The sequence below is a fragment of the Ornithodoros turicata genome, chromosome 2 (genome assembly GCF_037126465.1).
Source record: "Ornithodoros turicata isolate Travis chromosome 2, ASM3712646v1, whole genome shotgun sequence".
Lineage (NCBI taxonomy): Eukaryota > Metazoa > Arthropoda > Arachnida > Ixodida > Argasidae > Ornithodoros > Ornithodoros turicata.
In genome coordinates, this window is record NC_088202.1 from 4,269,723 (window position 1) to 4,289,410 (window position 19,688).

General features: G+C 45.8%; 2 protein-coding genes across 2 annotated transcripts; both read right to left on the reverse strand.

Moving 5' to 3' along the window:
- Window positions 1–11,689: 11,689 nt before the first annotated feature.
- Window positions 11,690–12,175, reverse strand: LOC135384253 (uncharacterized protein K02A2.6-like). Its single transcript, XM_064613463.1, has one exon. It carries the CDS (start codon window positions 12,173–12,175, stop codon window positions 11,690–11,692), a length of 486 nt encoding a protein of 161 aa, XP_064469533.1.
- Window positions 12,176–12,248: 73 nt separating this feature from the next.
- LOC135384254 (uncharacterized) lies at window positions 12,249–14,662 on the reverse strand. The gene is made up of 3 exons (XM_064613464.1): window positions 14,542–14,662; window positions 13,153–13,389; window positions 12,249–12,931 (listed from the first exon to the last, which is right to left on the reverse strand). The coding sequence occupies exons 1-3, from the start codon at window positions 14,660–14,662 to the stop codon at window positions 12,249–12,251; spliced, it is 1,041 nt and encodes a 346-aa protein (XP_064469534.1).
- Window positions 14,663–19,688: the final 5,026 nt, after the last annotated feature.

Here is a 19,688-nt window from a genome sequence, read left to right on the forward strand (position 1 = left end):
CGCCACCAGCTCACTTGCTACCTAACTTTCCTTTCGTTATCATTCTCAGAAGATTTGTACATAGTCACACTTTGTCTCATTTTGCCTAAAGCCTAGTTCCACCTCTTACATCATCTCCACATCTTCAATCCCCAAAGCAGTACAAGGCTAAAGTAATCAGCTACTACATAAAGAGAAGGAGGGGGGGGGGGGAAACAAAAGCTGGCACATCTAAAATTCGAAGAAACCCTGGTGCTTTCACGGGGCTACTCACGGCTCAGTCCTGGATCAGATCCCGATGGAAAACAGCTTTTCTGAGCCTCAGTGATAGATTCCCTTGATTGCACTGACTGTGAGGCACAACTCATTGGCTTGGTGGCAAGTGGGCTTGCATCTGATAGTACAATTTGGAATAAAGGGAGCAAGGAACATCTCTCTACGGTCTTAAGAAGGATATCAACATTACCTGTCAAGGTACAGCATTTCATGTTGCTTTCAGTAAGTATAACACTCCTCATAGCAGTTACCATTCGTGTTGGGAAAGCATGCTGAAGTTAGTTCAGGCAGTGCATCCAGAACTGTGAATCAGGTTCATAGAGAGCACCTCGTGAGAGGGACAGCAACAGTGTCCCGTAAAGACTCTCCAGGAATTTTGTGCAGGTTTGGGGGTCACACCTTTTAATAGTGTTGATGGAAAGCAGCGTGTGTGAAATACTGACCTCTGGTAGATGAATTCTTGTTATTTATAACCAGGTACCCATGTTCTAGTAATCTAGAAAAAGCCTTGGCTCTCTTGGAGGAAATTGCTAATGAATCTGAGTGTATTTTGTGGAAACAGGTTGTCACTGCCTTTCTATCCAGCCTTCTTAGTTACCCTAGCAAAAGCAAATATGTAGTGCTGTACACAATATCTGATGCAAGCACACTAATTGCGTTGAGTGTTCTCAGGCTTCTGAAATGGAGCTACCTCGTACATACGCTGTGCCATGTCGGCAAGAACATAAATCAGACTGCCTTTACTTTTTAAATTGGCCCTTCAGTGCTTCATGCGACTGCAAGAATGGCACCCCCAAAATGATAGGCAATGAGAATGATTTCTGCAATGTATTGAGCTTTGTAAAACAACAACTTTATTTGAAAATATATTCCAAAAGCCGGGTGACGACCTCATAATGTAGCGTCCTTTACTGCAAACACCGCTCAACACAACGATTAAAGACAGAGCGTAAACGTTTTGTCGCCTATCCGGGTGGCATCATCAGTACAACAAAGGCCAAAGACGAGCACATCAGCCTATCTAAGAAGGCATCATACACATCCGATAGGGGGCCACGGTTTGTATTACAGGCTGAAGCATCACGCCTGATAAAGCAGGATTCTAAGAACTTTCTAGGGCCCTATCGCTAGTCATGTGCAAAGGTTACTGCAACATCAAAATATATGTCCCTTAGGACAGCAATGGTAGATTAATTCGGTCTTGGTTAGTTAAGCTAAGCACTAGTAGCCCTGGCAATGTCCCTTGTGTGCTCTTTTAGTCTTGTCCCACGTCTTTTGTCTATCTCGACAATGTAGGTTGCATCACATTCTATGCACTCAACTTGATATGCACGGTGCCCTCCAAATAGCGTATGAAATACGTTGGATGAAAGGAATGCGCACCACCGACTTGACTCCTTTGATGTTGTTTTTGATTGTTCTCTGTTGTAGGGATGATGCCACCTGGATAGGCAATGAAACGTTTACTCTATTCTTAATTGTTGTGTTAAGCCGGTGTTCTCAGTAAAGGATTTTACATTATAAACTTTGTTTGAATGATGATTAGTGGCGAGCTTCATACCCTGGGCCACTACTCTAACAATTGCTTGTGGTGTGGCGAAATGGAATAACGAGCCTTGTAAACAATGTACTTGGAAATATATTTATTTTTCTCTCATAGGTTGAAGAACCCAGTGTTGTGTTACATAACGGAGGGGCATGTAATCATACAAGACCGATCACCAAAAGGCCTTGCTTTTGACTAGATTAAAATGTGAAGCGATTGTAATATAACAAATGCTGCATGGTGGCGATATGATAGGTTCTCCTCACGAGTTGTCGCAACGGTTACGGTTAGTTGAGAAACTGCATATCCAGTTAGCAGGATCAAATTTTAATTCGGCTACTTTGGCCAACACGCGAGCATACAGCACAGTGTCAAAAGCCCTTACAAAATCAAAAAATACTACATCTACGTGTACCCAGAAATCAAGACAGTAAAAAATGCTGTGAACGAATTCCACTACGTTAGTTTTGCCTGAATACCCTTTCCTAAAGCCATGCTGGAATTTAAAAAAAGAAATCGACAGACTCAACTTGGCTGACAACGTGGTAGTACATAATGTACTCCATTAGTTTACAGGGAACCCTAAAAAGTGGAGCTGGTTAAAAGGAGCATAGTTGTCACCTCTTCTGAAGACAGGAATCGGCTTGAGACCTGTGTCCTCGACTCACACACATACTAAACACCTTTCACACAGATTAACGTATCTTCGTTCCAGCTCTTTCACTTTCAGATGTTCATCTCTGTTGAGTTGTCTGTCATTCTTGTAATACAGATTGGAATTGAAATGCAGGTGCATAAGGGATGCTCTGAAAGAAAAGTGTTTGGTTTTAGTCCTCTTAATGTTTTCGAAAACGGAAATAAACTTCACGGTGACTATTCTTCTGAAATGAGCAATTCCAGGATGACAGCAAAAAATATATCTCGCCATATCATTATATCCACCTGGCACTTCAATTGAATAATGGCAGTTGAAGATGATTCAATTTAATGGCACATAAGCAACTCGGGCTATAGTGCGCCAAAACCATGGTAAAACTGTGACTTGTTAAATATCAGACGATTATACTAAAATAATATACTTTGTTGGTTGGTAAATTGAGATATAGACAAAAACATGATATGATAAAAATAAGCAATTGAGGAAAAGGCAATTGTTGGCTTTGTGTGACTGGTACTGCTCTTCACCACCGTTGCGCACGGTCTTTGTGTGACTGATGTCGAGTTTGCCACACTACGTGTTGAATAATAATGTACGCTGATATGCTGTAGCATATAAAGTACAATCATACACACGCTCAACATGTGGTGGATATGTGAAACCAATATACACATACTTACATTTCAAACTTTCTTGAAAAAGGCAGTCCATGTCCGTCGGATTTGCCAGACTCTATACAAAGCCAGTACGCACAGTGTGGAAAGACTGTTTCATCTTTCGAAAGCGGAGGTGCAGCTACCACGACGCTTCCCCATCTCAATGATTCGGAGCGGCATAGCCTAGTAAGAAGCCATCAGAAGGATCTCATAAAGATAACTTGGTTGAAAAAGTGGACGGTTCTGTGGGATACGTAAGAAAGCATACGCGTTACACAACAGCTACGAGAATGATCGACTGCACTTGCATGGTTTTCAGTACGTAGACTTGGAACTGAAAAATAAATCTGCTAACCTTGTTGAAACTACTTTTCCGTCAGGACCACACGAGAGCACACTTGGTTTCTTTAGTTGAAGGTATCATCAGGTCCCCATGCTCCTTTGAGATGCAGCAGACAGAATTTCGCTGAGGCGAGTGACTGCCGTTGCGGTTCGTCGCTTCGCAGCAGATCAAGAACAGTACACCGCAACGATAGGTGAAACGTTCAGAATATGGCGACCAACTCCAACACCAACCCAATGACCCGAACAAAGAGGATGAACCGGGAGTCACACAAGTTCGCAGTTCGCAAGCTCGGCATACGGCATCCGTTACAGCTGACCGGATACGGAAGCATATATGGAACGCGTGTACAGATTGAAAAGAAAATCGTAGAAACTGTTGCAGGTGATAAATGCAGGGTATATTTTTCTTTTTGAGGCTCTGTAATAAAAACATATTAACATAGAAATGCCATTTCATGAAGGAAATTGACAGGTACTGCGTGACCACGTGACACGTTTGAGCCAATTGTGGGTGTTGCGAGTGGCCCCCGTGTTGACGTCATCTTGATGGTGGGCCGGGGTGGATATTCTATATAAACGTATGTTTTCTCGGTTTGACGCTAGGCGTGCTGCACTCGGATGAAGTCGAATGTTTAAAATTCGAGTTTAGAGAAACCGCGGGGTTTTAATGCATGAATTTTCGCATGCAGAGTCCTTGTTGGGTGCTTTATCGACTGCAAGTACGAAAGAGCTCCCACAGTTTCTGGTCAGAGTCCCTTTAAGAGTGACCCCTAATTATTAAAAAAATGTACTTGAGATAAAAAAAAAACTTCTGTGTCATTCTTGTGAAGGTTTTTGCCGCCCAAACAGGTGGTTTCCATCTGTGTATCTCATTAATTTGTCTAATTAGCTTAATTGAACTCCAAAAATTCCCAAGGAAAGGTAATGTTTTTTTTTTGCGCTAATTAGAAAGCCCATGACCACAACACCCCATTTCAGTCGCAATTACAGTATCTTTCACGATCTTTCTACAAAAGTTTGACACCCGAAAACACTTAAAAACTGCCCGAAAAGCCGTCGCTCATGAAGGCGCGCTCGTTCAAGTTGCCTTGCCTAAAGTACGGGGAAGAGGAAAGGACAACACAGGAAACAGCACAGAACATCCGATGTCGGTGATTATCGGTAACTGATGGCTGCGAACAGATGAGCTTCCGAAGACAAAATGCGTGATTGGGTGGGGTTCCCGCCCTCCCTTTTTTTCTGTTTTTCTCATGCTGTTTCCATGCGCAGTGGGAATGTCTTCGGGTCTTGCCGATAGCGCCACCACTGATGAAATCTGAAAACGGACTTGCAGAGATGGGAAGTTTTCAGGTGTCGAATTTTTGTGGAAAGATCGTGAAAGATCCTACAATTCTGACTGAAATGGGGTGTTGTGGCCATGGACTTTCTAATTAGCGCAAAAAAGTTTCCTTTCCTTGGGAATTTTTTGAATTCAATGAAGCTAATGAGACAAATTAATGAGGTAAACTGATGGAAACCACCTGTTTGGGCGGCAAAAACCTTCACAACTATGACGCAGAAGGTTTCTAATTTTTTATCTCAGGTATATTATTTTTAATAATTACGGGTCACTCTTAAGTGAAACATCCTGTATATTGCTCGTTTCAAGAGCTTCCATAAATTCGAGAGTCCTGTTTGCCTGCAAGTCAAACAAAAGGGTGGGTTGTTTAAGTTTAATGCCATTGCGCATACCAATAACGGTGGACTGAAGAACTGCTTGACGTATTAACTCACTATGACGATAACGTCTGTGTTTCTTGCTGCTTTTGGTTTGAGGCATTGAGTTGGTTCATCGAAAGTCGAACTCACGCCGCAATGAACCTTGCCATGTTTCTCTCTCTCCTGCATAGAACCCTCATAATAACTAGAAGCCAAGCCAGCGAAGGGGCGCATCTCAACATGTGAGCCGCCATGATCGATACGGTTGGCCTAGCGTGTTACGAACGATGTCTCCTACGAGTTCTGTGCGCCCTTCTTTCATGTCGCAGCATAAGGTTACTCGTTCCCTACGGAATCCAAGCGCACAGATGATGGCAGACAAAACAAACACACTTCGCACGCGGAGCCCAGCGGAAGCGACTTGCATTGGATTGGATACCATTGCGTCGAACGCGGCTGGTCTTCAGACGTGGAAAGGCTCTGACCGAATCCGGCCGATTCCACAATATCGATCATGGCGCCTCCCGGACTTGGACATTGGGAGAGGCTCTTGTTTCCGTACATCTCCGTTGCTCTCCCACATCACTCTCTCTCCCCCAGGTTTTCTTCTAGCCTGTCTACTTATTTTATGCTCCTTAGTACTCTACTTATTATAATGCTCCATGTAACCCTATTCGGGCAATTCTTCAAACGGCCACTACAGTACATCCTGTGGATGTACTGTACAGACGGACAGTACACGTACACGTAAACGTACATACGTGCGGATGTACTGTATATCTTGCGGGTGTACGGCTAGGGACGTCCATTCATGTAGCTCTCCGAGATGTCTACCTGACATCCATTTCAGGACATGGACATTGGGATCTATTTCGGACGTCCGCAGGAGATAGTGCGCAGCTCCGGGTCAGCGACTCTCGGAAAGTCTCTCTTTGAGCAAATACGAAGGTCTGCGTAATGGGAAGATCCTCTGACATTAATATATCTGTATCATGTCTGTCTCGTTTTCTCAGTGTGCTTAGACGGCGGAACTTCAACATTGCCGGTGAGTTCCAAGAATTGGGAAAAAAACACGAAGGAACAATTAAATCGGTAGCCGTTCATAAGGCGACAAGGGACCAGAGGCTACAGTTGCGTCGCTAGCAGGTAGAATACGAGCTAATAATGATCTTTCTTATTGACATAAGGTGGTGATATCGTGATCCTGATCTGTATAAACGGACGCTGTATGGCTTGCAAACACAAATAACCACAAAGTGGTCTTGACGTAGGCATCAGTAGCTCATCAGTTGTCACTTCGCGATATTTTACAGATGCAACGTCCAAGTGCGTACGTGTAGAAATAAGGAGAGGACCCCGCACAACCATCCGCCAATGCAGCAAAAGATAAACACGAGGGCTGAAGCTACTTCAAGTCAGCATCTATGCCATATGTGCTTTGGGTAATAAAGTGATTCTATTCCCCACTTTCCTGCGAAATTATTTTTATACCAGACTTGGGATGTCTAAAGGGACATTCAAAGTGTTAAGGGGTATATAAAATAAATGTAAATTTACATTGAACGTGTAGCTGTTATCGTCATGAAAGCGTTGGAGAAACGTTGTCAAACGCTGTTTATTTTATGATCTCATGTCGTACAGCCTGGTACGTTGTATTCACATATAAACTGCATTTCATATGAAATGCAGTTTATATGCGGTTGTAAACAAAGAAGTGTGTGTTAAGTTCAAGAATTAGCAACGCTTGATCTTGGTTCAGTTAACTAGAGTTGGTGAAACCGGCTTCACGGAAGTCACCGAAACATTCATCACATCACCAACCAAAATTGCTAAGAAGAACTGAGTATTAGCATGAAGTTTTAGCAACCAATGATGGGCAATCATGAGTAGCATTTTAACTACTGCCTATATAGCTACAGCATAATTACAACTAATCCAGAAAAAGTTGTACAAAATTAGTGGTTACTCTAGTGTAGCTTCCTCTGCATGGTACTAAAAATTGTGATCACTCCAAGAGTTTAGCCTCTTGCGCCAGATTCTGTAGCATCTCTAACGGCCTGTTGTGTTCCTCTTTGTGGTGATGTGGCAAACTAGCCGCTTCACCCACATACCAGCATTCCTGTGTTACACAGAAAATGTAGTTACAAGAGTAGTTTAAACCACCTTGCTGTAGTTGCAGATGCTGTTTAGTAATTTTTGACAAAATGTAGCTAATCGTTCCAACTACAACAATAACTTTATTTTAAGATGAACAGGGAGTTTCATCGTCAGGGCAGTACTCTACCCCACAGCTGATGGTGGTGTGAGAAAGGAAATAATGTCCTACGGATCAAAAAGGTCAAAAGAGCTTCGAGGGCTCGCATTCGTGGGCTCGGTTTAGCCATGGGCCAAGCAATTTTAGAGACAGGGAGCAGAAGTCCAGATTATTTAGAGATCCGAAAAAGGTAGCATGGAAAGGTTGGAAGTGAAGGCAATGACGAAAAATATGTTCTACGTCTTCTACTGCACCACACTGACAGCATCTGAGCAACTTGCCTCAAGTGGTAATGCCACTGAGCTGCAAATGCCACATTCAGTCACATTCGATTAATTAAGGCACCATCTTGGCGAGAAGTGTTCTGTGGCATCCGGAAGCCAAGTTTTAGATCAACATTTCTCACTATATATAGGAGGAGAATGTCAGATGTCCATTGACAGGAAGCCAATTCGTACAGTCCATTCATCTGTTCACCGTTGGCACCTTGGTTGCCAACACCACAAATCTTTTTTTAAACAAATCGACCTATCATACGAAGGAAGCATTGCTTTTTTTAGTAAGCATTTCCGGGTCAATTGATTACTTCAATATAGACAACCCACCATGAGATATTCATTTTCTCCAACACATGGAACAATGCAGCAATAACTTTATTTTTCAAAACAGAAAAGTTTATTTTCACAACTTTCTAGAAACGCAACAGTGCAACAATGCGGTTTGCCTTTCAAAACACAAGAGATTGATTCCAAATTATTCAAAACCGATTGTGCCTTTCCATAGGATCTAGACGTGGAAAGTCTAATCGGCATGGAACACACACACACACACACATACATTGGATGATGATGGGGTGGGCGATTCACCGCCGCTGAGGCGGTACACTGCCCTATTTCGCATTGGGGGAGGATGAAGGGATGATGATGAGGCTTTCAAAGAGCCGTCGCCAGACCGGTGGAGCACAAGTACTCCGCCAGAAGACGAAGGCCCTGCGTCTGGTGAGCAGCGTTCGACCACGGACCGAGGATCTTCGCTAGGTTGAACGGCCGCTTGTCAATGCGTTGCATAGAGAGTTCCATAAGGGCACGCTCGTGGTGGTATTGCCCACAAGCCAGGATGACGTGGCTGAGGTCGCCGTGGCATGGAAGAACTCCATGTAGCATAGCTAAAACAGGTAGTCTCCTGGAGTCTCCTGCTGACTTCATTCTCCAAGAAATTCTAAGCTTCCGTGCTGGTGGTATGCGTAATAAAAATTAAATAATTTTGTAAATAATTAATTAAAATTAAATTAAATTAAACATAAGATGAACAGGGATCACACGAGTGGATCACCTCACCCATCAACTTAATGCACAGAGAACAGGATTTCGGGATTATCCCTCTCTGTTTTCTCTTCTTCTTCTTTTTCTTTTTTGAAAACGTTGTGCACGTAGTCCTGGAAGATCCGGGACAAACACGGGCAAAAAAAGAAAAAAAGAAGTAAAACAAACAAAACTTTATTTCAGGATGATGGGTGGGGAGTTTCATCGCCGGGGGAGATACTCTACCCCATAGTTGGAGGTGAAGTAGGGAATGAAGAAATGGGTCCCGTTGCAGTGAGGATCGAAGTCCTGTGGCGTCCAAAAAGGCGAAGAGAGCCTTGAGGACAGAGCGTTGGTGAGCTGGATGCGGCCAGGGGCCAAGCAATTTGGTGAGGGAGAGGGGACGGGAGTCTAGCTCGTTGAGGGAGGCGGAGAGTACAGAGCGGGAAGGGTGGTAGTGTGGGCAATGGAGAAGAATGTGCACGAGATCTTCAACAGCACCGCAGTGACTGTAGTGGGGAGAGTTAACTTGTCTCAAGCGGTACCGCCACTGTGCTGTGAAGGTCACGTCGAGGCGCATTCGATGAACTAATGCGGTGTCTTGACGAGAGATATGTGCTAGCATGCGGAAAGCGAGCGCTGCGTCAACTTTGCTCAGCATTGCGGGGGGTAGTATGTCGGCGGTCCGTTGGAGGGTAGCCAGAGGCGGGTAGCCAAAGTAAAGACGAAATGTGCAATTTCCACTAAAACACGTGTCTTATATTGTTTCTTCACCCCTTTAACATCCGTATACGTTGTATTAAAGGGACCATGACACGATTTTCGCAAATTCCGTGTACTTTACCGGAAAGGGTTCCAATGATTCCTAACTATATACGCCCATACGCTCTAAACCGTATTCAGTGCACTGGAGGTGCAGTTAAAATAGCAGGGCGTGACCGCCGGATACATCCCTTCGAAGCGGGCTTACGTCATCAACGTCCAGTCCTCCCAGCCAACTGTGGACGGCCTGGAGCACACACCACGAGACCACGTTGGTTCATCCTTTAGGTTTGGACAACAACGACGTAGTATACCTGTCGTCGAAATCAGTAGAAATATGGCAATATGGAAATTGTCAGCGATGGAGGAATAGATTATGCGACGCACACAGCGTCTAGGAATCGTTCCGTACCCAGCAGCTCCCAAAAGGCCACCGACACAGACATTTTCTGACGAGGAAGCGCAAACGTGCTCCGGTAGCCATGCCAGGCTCCCACAGCTCCCCATAGAGCCCATAGTTTGGGGTAATTCAGGCAACACTGGACATGCAACCAATGAAAATGAACTATGATGCCTACCATTCGCCCAATCCGGAGTCTCTCAGTTTGGCTCGCTTTTCGGCCCGGTACTGGCTACCGCTGGCTACCATCGGCTTTTACTTTTACTGGTTTTCATGCCCGACGCTCGTTATACCGTATTCCAGAACAACTAGGCAAATTTTTGACACAATACACATTTATTTGAAACATCGTACTGATTCAATAGTCTGACACAAATATTCACCGAGCGTACAGAGTCTGGTCAAAATCGTTGCGTTCGTTGACCAAGTTCGAACTCGAAAAACACACACACACTCTACTCCCAGAAGTGAGCGACGCTCACACGAGTGCATGCGATTTCACGGTGAGCATCTCCTTTCGTTGGTTGCAGTGCGAAGGTTTCAACGAAGCGAGCAATGCTTGTCGCACGGACCCCGAATCCTGTCTCCGTTGTGACTGCATTTGAAAATGCGACGGCGCTCACAAGTGTTCCTCAGGCGTCAGCTCACCATTGCATTCCAGTTCTGAACTCGAGAGACTGTTCGTACGTAGGATACTTGTGTCGGGAAACATCACAACACGCGCTGAGTCACTCTGACACACAAACAAATCTGGGACTTCTCTTCGAACAATGCCGTCACACGGTGGTAACTGTGGAGACGCGAGACGCCGCTGTCCGCTGCCACTTCTCTCCCTTCTCTTCTCGTAACTGCCCGCCAGACAGGGAGCCCGCGAAAGAATGATCTTTTGAAACTTTGCCAACCAATAGCGGAGCGCGCAATGTCCTTCGGCCAATGGGTATCAACTATGATGCCTGACGGTGTAATACCACGTGTTTATGACGTGCAAACATTTTTTTAGAGCCGCGAAGAGGGGGAGCTATGGGGGCCTGGCCATGCTGACAATCAACGGCTACATTATGTTATGTGTCGTCCCGTCAGGACGGCTCGACGTAACAAGAGCGTACCGTGAGGCCGGTTTCGAGCCGGGGAAAAGAAACTTTATTCTCCGTCGGTAACACTTAAATAGCACTCTGACGGAACCGGTACACGCCCCCATACCTCCACCTTGATACCATCAAGGTAAACAAAATGATACGATAAGGCGCGTATCATACATCCCCCTTTCCCTCCAAAGCTAAGTGGAAACGCTGACACTGTTTACATTCACCATGTACTATTAAACAAATCGAAAAACATCTCTACTTTGTAGATGTGAAATACAATCAGAACCCAAATCTATCAGGCGGCTTAATACATCGTCCGCTCTTCGTGTGCCTGTGGGAGTCATTTGAACACATGACATCAAGGTTCTCAGTGACTGGCACGGTCGCTTGCTTCACTTGCTGTCCCTGTGCATGCTTCGTTGAATCAGGCAATCCCATGGCTGAACTCGGGGTTCCTTGGCGAGAAACTGAAGTATCACTTGTCACGGAGAGGGCATCGTCACTGTTAGAGGTGCCTTTCTTATACGGTACAAGATCGGTCCGCGTTCGACGTACTTCTTTGCCCCTCGTAGCTACCCAGAACGATCTAGGAGTTGTAGCTTTACTTTTGACGACTCCTTGGCGTTTAAGGTCTATTATCCATGCCCTATCTCCAACTTCGACTCGTGGTAGATGTCGCACACCATGTCGGGTGTTGTACCAGGTGGCTTGTTTGAACTTGAACAGCTTCTACCGCTTCCTCAGGTCATCGTAGTTCGGCGTCTTGGGCAAAAGTACTTCAGGGGAGATTGGGATAGTAGTGCGCAACTTGCGGCCCATCAGAAGTTCCGAAGGGCTGTAACCGTTGGCCAGGGGAGATGTCCGGTATGCTAAGAGCGACTCATAGGGATCATCTGTTTCCTTCAAGGAATTCTTGAAGATTTTCACTGCCGCCTCCGCGAGGCCGTTACTCTGGGGGTAACGCGGACTCGATGTAGTGTGACGAAATTTGTATGTGGCGGCAAAGTTCTTAAATGCTGATGACTGCGCATCAGAAAACTGGGGTCCGTCGTCAGAGATTACCTCGTCAGGAATACCATGGCGAGCGAAGATGGACTTACAGTGTTCGATCACTGTTTCCGATGAGGTGCTTCTTAACGGGGCGATTTCAGGAAATCGTGAGTAATAGTCGGTCACAGCCAACCACCAACGGCCCTTGATGAAGAAAAGATCCATAGCGACCGTCTGCCACGGTCTTCGGGGGAATTTCGTCGTCAAACACGGTTCCTTCCTATTCAGTGCGTGCTCCTTACACGCAGGGCAACTGCTGACAGGGCAACAAAGTACCGATATCATGTCCTATGCCGGGCCACCAGACACTGTCCCTCGCCCTCGCTTTACATTTTACGATGCCTTGATGCCCCAAGTGGATCTGTTGTAAGATGTACTTCTGATATGATAGGGGTACGACAATTCTACCTTTATACATCAGCAAGGAGTTCTCGAAGGCGATGGCGTCCCTATATTCCCAGAAGTCTTTTAGTTCCGGATTTAGGTCACGCCGAGATGGCCATCCTTGAGTGCTGAACCTAACCAGCGTCTGGCAAGTTCTGTCCTTTGTTTGCTCCGTGGCGATGGCCTTCAGACTCGTTGACGTCGGGAGGGTTTTCTCGAGCAGATTGACGTAGCCGTGAAGTTCTTGCTCCAGTGTCGAAGGGCCTGCATATCGGAGTGGATTGCGGGAAAGCGCATCTGCAGCGACCTGCTCCTTGCTAGGGACGTATGCGACAGTGTACGAGTATCTCATCAGGCTCATCCTGATCCGTTGAAGCCGTAGCGTGAGCTCATCCAAGAACTTCGTACTTAGGATCCCGACGAGGGGTTTGTGGTCGGTTTCAAGGCGAAACTCTTTCCCTATGAGGTATTCTTGGAATTTCTCACATGCCCAGGCGAGGGCCAAGCCTTCTTTTTCAATTTGTGCGTAGCGGCGCTCTGTTTATGAGAGGGTTCTCGAAGCGTAGGCGATCGCCACTGGCGACCCGTCGTCTTGTTTTGGAGGAGGACGGCTCCCAGGCCATACGAGGATGCGTCCGCAGAGACCACTGTTTCTCTGTTAACGTCATAAACTCCCAGCACCGGAGCCGAAGACAGGATACTCTTCCATCGTGAAAAGGCTTCTTGCTGTGGTTTTTGCTATACAAACTCTTGTTTACTGCTTAGCATCAAAGTGAGCGGTGCTAGAAGGTCCGCCATGCGTGGAACAAAACGACCCAAGTATGTGGCCAAGCCCAAGAGTCGTCTCAGCTCGGTTTTCGAGGTTGGGGCGGCGATGTTCTTGATGGCTGCCAGAGCTCTTCCGTTTGGACATACGCCATCCTTGCTAATCGTGTTTCCCAGAAAGTCGATCGTGTCCACTCCGAAGATGCACTTTTCGGGACTTAGAGTCATCCCTGTCCGTGTTAGACGGTTCAGTACTTCATGGAGACTTGCGTCGTGGCCTGGCTGCGTTGAACCGAAGACGAGCACATCATCCATGTGACATATTACTTCCGGGAGTCCCTCAAGGATTTCCGACATACGCCTCTGGAAATGTTCGGGCGCTGATGAAATTCCAAACAGGAGTCTATTGAAGCAGAACCGGCCAAAGGGGTTATGAAGGTCGTGAGTAGGCGACTGTTGTGGCTTAGCGGAACTTGCCAGAATCCGGCATTGGCATCAAGCCTTGAAAACACCGTTGCCCCCGACAATCGTCCCAGGAATGGGGAAGGAATGGGGTGCCATTCTCTTAAAACAAAGCGGTTCAGTTCCGTGAGGTCGACGCAAACACGCTCTTTGTCGTTTTTCTTAGGTAGTATGACCATTGGCGCGCACCATTCGGTCGGCTCTTGGACTCTTGATATTACCCCTAGACGTTCCATGTCTTTCAACTCCTGGCGTGTTGAGTCATATAAAGGCAGCGGAACCCTTCTTGGCGACGTTACCGCAAAAGGTATGGCTTCCGGTTTCAGACGGATATGATAATCGCCATGCAGTATTCCAAGTCCGGAATAGATGTGGGTAGTCTCCTTTCGGATCCCTTGGGTTCGCTTCGACGCTGCCCAGCTGCCCAAGTAAACGTAGCTTTTCAATTGCCGGCTTGCCTAGCAGGTTTTTCTTCCGATTCCGGATGACGAAGACGTTCTGCTCGGACGCCCTATCCTGACAGACAATGTTCAGTGTTGTCACCCCGACTACTTCCAGTTGCTTTCCATCGGGCCCACATAGAGTGCGATGAGGCGGGCGCAAAGTTAGTTCTGAAAAGTGTCTCTTGAGACATGTTTCTGATATGACGGATTCATCTGCTCCCGTATCTATCCGAAATGGTACGGGAACCCCGTTAACAGAAATGTTACGGTCCCATTTCGATGATGGTGTAGATGATGATGCGATTCCGAGGAACCCCTGCACTGCGACTGATGGTCTTCCTGAACGACAAACAGCAGCAAAGTGACCTCGTTTGTGACACTTATTACACGTCGAGTTCTTTGCTGGGCTGTAGGTTCTAGGGTGAGAAGTGCGTCCACACCATGCGCACGTTCGTTGCTTGCTGGAGTTCAACTTACGGCCATTGGCTGAAGAAGGCTGTTGAATGTGTGCTTCCGGCGCCCTTGAAGTCTTGGCAAGAGTCTTGTCGCGCTTGATAGCGATACGAGAAAGCTCAGCATCATCGGCGACTGGGTGCATTTCTGCTTGTTGAAGCTTTACGCTCTCGTATTGGCTTGCCGTTGTCAAAGCTTTTTCCCATGCGTCGAATCTAACTGCAGCTTCTCCGAAAGTCGTTTATCTCGAAGTTCAACCACAAAACGGTCACGTACCAGCTCTTCGTTCAGGCCACCGTACTCACATGTCTCCGCCAGTCATCCGCAAAATCCTCAAATCCTCAAAATCATCAACTGATTCTGCTTCTGGTTGCACTTTGCTGTTGAACACGGCACGTTCATATATGACATGCCTCCGAGGGAGAAAATACTTTTCTAGCACATGATCGAAGTTCGAAGCTTGTTCCGACGTGAGCTCAAATGTCTGAAAGACGTCTTCAGCTTGTCGCCCCATGATGTAGACTAATGCGTCCACCTGCTGTAGTTCCGATTGCCGACTGAGGGCCGAAACCGTGTGGAAGCGTTGGAAACGTCTCCTCCAGACTGTCCACTCATTCGGCGACGAAAAGTTGAAGGGCTCCTGTGGGTCCATCCGGAAAGAGGTTGTCAGCGCTGCTGACGTTGTTGCAGATACTTCTGCGTTGGCCATGCTGGAGTCGCGTAGTTTCCGTGGACTTTGGGCGTGACTAAGTCTTTCCAGCTGGTTCTGAACCATGTTATGTGTCGTCCCGTCAGGACGGCTCGACACAGCAAGAGCGTACCTCGAGGCCGGTTGCGAGCCGGGGAAAAGAAACTTTATTCTCCGTCGATAACACTTAAATAGCACTCTGACGGAAGCGGTACACGCCCCCATACCTCCACCTTGATACCGTCAAGGTAAACAACATGATACGATAAGGCGCGTATCATACACATAACAAATCCGATAGGATTCTGTGTCAATGATTAGATGCTCTCTTAGCTCCTGGTCAAATTAAAACATATTGCATGGCGAAGTTTGCAAGCTGGCTTGCAAATTTTGCAATTTGCTCGCAAAAGACCGTCCGCGTATCGGCAACATTCCCTGTGTATGATGTCACGGCCAGTTCGCCTCGTTGGCGGGTCGTAGCAGTCGCCGTTCACGAGCGTGGTTAATATCGAATATTTTCGTTGTTTGAATAATTTTCAACTTCATATTTGACAGGGTGAATACTTCAGTAAAGTTATGACCTTCGTCGCTTGTGCGCCATAAAAAAACAATCATCATCATCATCATTATGATCGCAGGCTTGTCAAATATCCTTTCATGATCTCTTTAACGTATGAACTGGGTTTCGATTAGATCTGCAGTATATGAGGTTTTCGCATACCATCCATTTTATTTCTGAGAAAATGATTCTTCAGCAGCTTTGTAGCTTCTACTACACTCCGCTGTAGACTTCAGAACACCTGTACCTATCGTAGCCGATGGCCTTGATTGGGCCACAGAGATAGTCGTACATCTCCAGGCAACACGGGTCCACATTCTCGGGATCCACCACATCAAGGTAGCAAGTACCCGCTGGAAGGAATAGAACAGAAAAAATATTTCAATCGATTCAATCTATTTGTAGATTGACGAGCATCAACACGGTAAAAATCCCGAACCTATGAGTGAACGAAACTAAGCAGGAGAGAATGAGTTGCAATGCTCATATGTCAGAATGCATATTGTCGGCGGTATTACCCTGATCGAGGACTTGCACTGTTCAATCTCTGTACGGCCAGACTATCTGCACCTCAGACTAATGTGGCACACACCTAATTTAGGCCAGCTGGCTTGCATCTTTTACCTAGGTTCTACTGAATATTGTTCGTCTGTCGAAGAACACGAACAGGGGCAAGGGGGAATGTTCATATTTGACAGTCCCAGTGACCTTAGTGCACGGTACGCTGCTGTTAAAGGGGGAATGTTCATATTTGACAGTCCCAGTGACCTTAGTGCACGGTACGCTGCTGTTAAATATATTGATGCATGCATGCATTTGTGCAGACATATGTTAATTCTCACCGCCTATGAGTACATTATGCGTTGTTCCAGATGAGTATTTTATCGAGAAATGTAATACAGTGGAGGCCACTATGTACGCTCTTTTGTTGAGTTGCCGCCTCTAGTGTGTTTCCTGAAGTTAAGCCAATCTCCTGGAATTGTAAAGCAAGCCGAAATGTAGGTTCTCTATAGGAAGGGCCGTGTTGGTGGACGTTTGCCAGCGACGTGCACCGCAGAAATTTCCTTTCTTTCTTTCTACAACAGGAAAATGAAAGAAAAGACCAAAAGACGAAAAGGAAAAGAAACGAAAATGATTGATGGCATTTCGTATGGACTTCTACCTATGTAGTGACCCGTTGCTGAGGTAGAGTCTATTTACCTATAGCCGGCGTCTCGATGCATTACTATATAACGAGAGTAACGTGTCATTTATTGGGTCATCCGTTTTTACACTTGCCTAATTTGAACCATCGCGTAAGACGGTGTGGGGTACCACGTAGGTCAAACTCAGCGTGAGGAACAACAATTGTCTTATATGTGCATGGGCATTGATGAGCCTCGCCGAGAACGACAAAAAAAAATGTGTACGTGCGCGTCCAATTTTGTTCCCCAGCTTCGAGGGTCTACGTCATGGACAAAATGATTTTCGTGTCTGTGGCGCGTGCATGCAATTTTCTGTCTTGTCCTCTAAAGTAATCAGCGTTCTGTGACACTGCTGTTCGCAGACATGTTTGATTACTTTTGTGAAGTACATGCACTAGGTACCATCTCAACATCTGTAGCCAGAACAAGGTGTACTCGTGCACATTTGGCGTTGTTGATAAGAAGCAGCAACGCAAGGTGTTTTTTCCAGTATTGGTCCACCCCGCCGTCAGAAATTGGATCGACCACTGTAGTTTTCCATAGGGAAAAAAGGGAAATGAAAAATGAGTAAAGAAAAAAGAAGAAGGGCAAAATGCAGCCATGACGGTTGATCCGGCAAAATACCAGTTCCCATTCACTGCAAACCCGCTTGAAGAATACTACACAAAACGTAAAAAGCACCGAAAGACTGGGGAATTCTATCGAAGAACTACTCGCATAACTGCATAGAGTATCATCATACATGCCGAAACGTGACACATAATAACAGAAGGAACAATGCCAAAAATAAAAGAGTAACAACAACAACGACTTCATTTTGAGATGATGGATGGGGAGTTTCATCGTCAGTGGCGATACTCTACCCCATTGATGATGGTGATGCGGGGAATGAAATAATCAGTTTGATATGCTCCAAAAGACATGTAGAAGAACACAGAAAATGTATAACCCCTCTAGACACAGGTTTTTCACGTCAAATATCAATTATTCTGCCTCACGTACGTACTACTTCTTCGTCTTCTTTGAATTCCTGGCTTCACAAATGGCACAAGAAATGGCTGCACCTTAGCACAGTGTCGTTAGACGATCTTAGGAATATGACACAGTTCGCGAACTTAGGCTCTTCCACTTACATTTAGATTTTAGGGATGGAACCGGTATGTACCACATATGTAACATCATGAAATAAAGGGTGACGCTGTGCAAAAAAAAAAAAAAAAGAAAGAACTCAGATGGACCACACTAGACGGACGCACAACGCAGGTCCGTTGAAAGCTTCACCGATGTATTTATCTTGATTGGTAGGATCGTGAAATTACCTACTACCACCTAGTTTTATTTCTCTTCGCCAAGACCATACTATTAAAATTTACCTTCATCATTTTTAACGGCTAGTTTTTTGAATCCGTAGTTTCTGAAAACGACACCCCTATGGAAGAGTCTCCCATGCGACCTTGTCCTCATTAGCAAAAGAAGAAAATGAGGAGGGGAGTGGGGGTGGGTGAGAACAAAAGGACAAGGATAGTATATATACGATGGTGGAATGACTTTTCCTGAAACTGTCGACGGATTCCCTTCCCGCGCTCCAGCAGATATGTTTTCTGAACGTTATGGACAACTACAATTGTAACGAGCCCGAGGCTTTCGCCGATGTGGAGCTCTTGTGGGAGGAATATTTCCCTTTTGTAAACTATATTGCGCCTGTCCCTCCCTTTTGCCGGTCCTTGTTTGTTTGATACAGTTGACGACCATAACTGTAAGAGCGAAGTCGAGTGTTCTTGCACTAGAGATGGGGGGAGGGGTTGGAGGCAATCCGTCACGGAAGTACCCATGAGTATCGGGAACAACCCTTAAGCGCTTCACTGGGGTGCGGGGTGCGGTCTATTTATTTTCACAGGAAAAGTCAGCCAGAAAGGACGGCTTGCTATTCCTTACTAAACTAGTTTGTATTCAGTTCGTCCGATTAAGGAAGATTTAGCTCAGCTTCATCTGCAAGTGGTGGGCGTTTTCCTATGACGTGATTGCTACGTGGGATATAGGACCAAGGATCTTCATCGGACCAGAACTGTCGTGTCACCCAGCATGTTCCCAGCTCTGACGACATCTGCCCCATCAGATAAGATATCTCTATTGTTTAAAAGTGTATGGCCCTACTCAGAAACACACATTAGAAATAACACGTCGAGTACTCACGGCCTGGTGCGATGGGATTCCAAATGACGCAACTGCCGCACTTGAAGTACAGGGCCCGTAAGGGAGAGCTTTCACCTGGGTCTGCAGTTGCATGGTAGAAAGGAGATGTTTATGACGGACATCCTAAACTCAACTTTACAAGTTCTTAACCGCGGAAACAAACTTTCTGAACACAGAAGGTCGATCTAGAGACCCAGACTTTTTGAAAAGCAACCCTTTTGTAAACCACACAACATTTACACTATTACAACATTTTACACTACAATGTATTATTTGAATAATGTCATTCGGTTACACTAATATGATCGTAGAATTTAAGCACAGCAGCAGTTATCGCAAATACACGTTTATTTCTTTTTTTTTATTCACTTCACGTCACTTGAGGTCGTACGAAATCATTCCATTGTTCGCGTGGCATGCTTTCCAGATATGCTGCACTTAAGGCATACGGGTGAGTAAAAATTCAAACAAACGGACGCAGAAGTTCCGCTTTGAATGGGGAGTTCACTAATACGAAAGAAACAGGTGGCCTCCTAGCTGCTTCGAT

Coding starts and splice junctions, on each gene's coding strand:
- LOC135384253 (XM_064613463.1), bottom strand. CDS start 12,175: ATGGATCTTTTCTTCATCAAGGGCCGTTGGTGGTTGGCTGTGACCGAC.
- LOC135384254 (XM_064613464.1), bottom strand. CDS start 14,662: ATGCACCCAGTCGCCGATGATGCTGAGCTTTCTCGTATCGCTATCAAG. Junction 13,390..14,541: donor GCCTTCTTCAGCCAATGGCC/GTAAGTTGAACT, acceptor TAACACGGACAG/GGATGACTCTAAGTCCCGAA. Junction 12,932..13,152: donor GCTCACTTTGATGCTAAGCA/GTAAACAAGAGT, acceptor TCTCATAAACAG/AGCGCCGCTACGCACAAATT.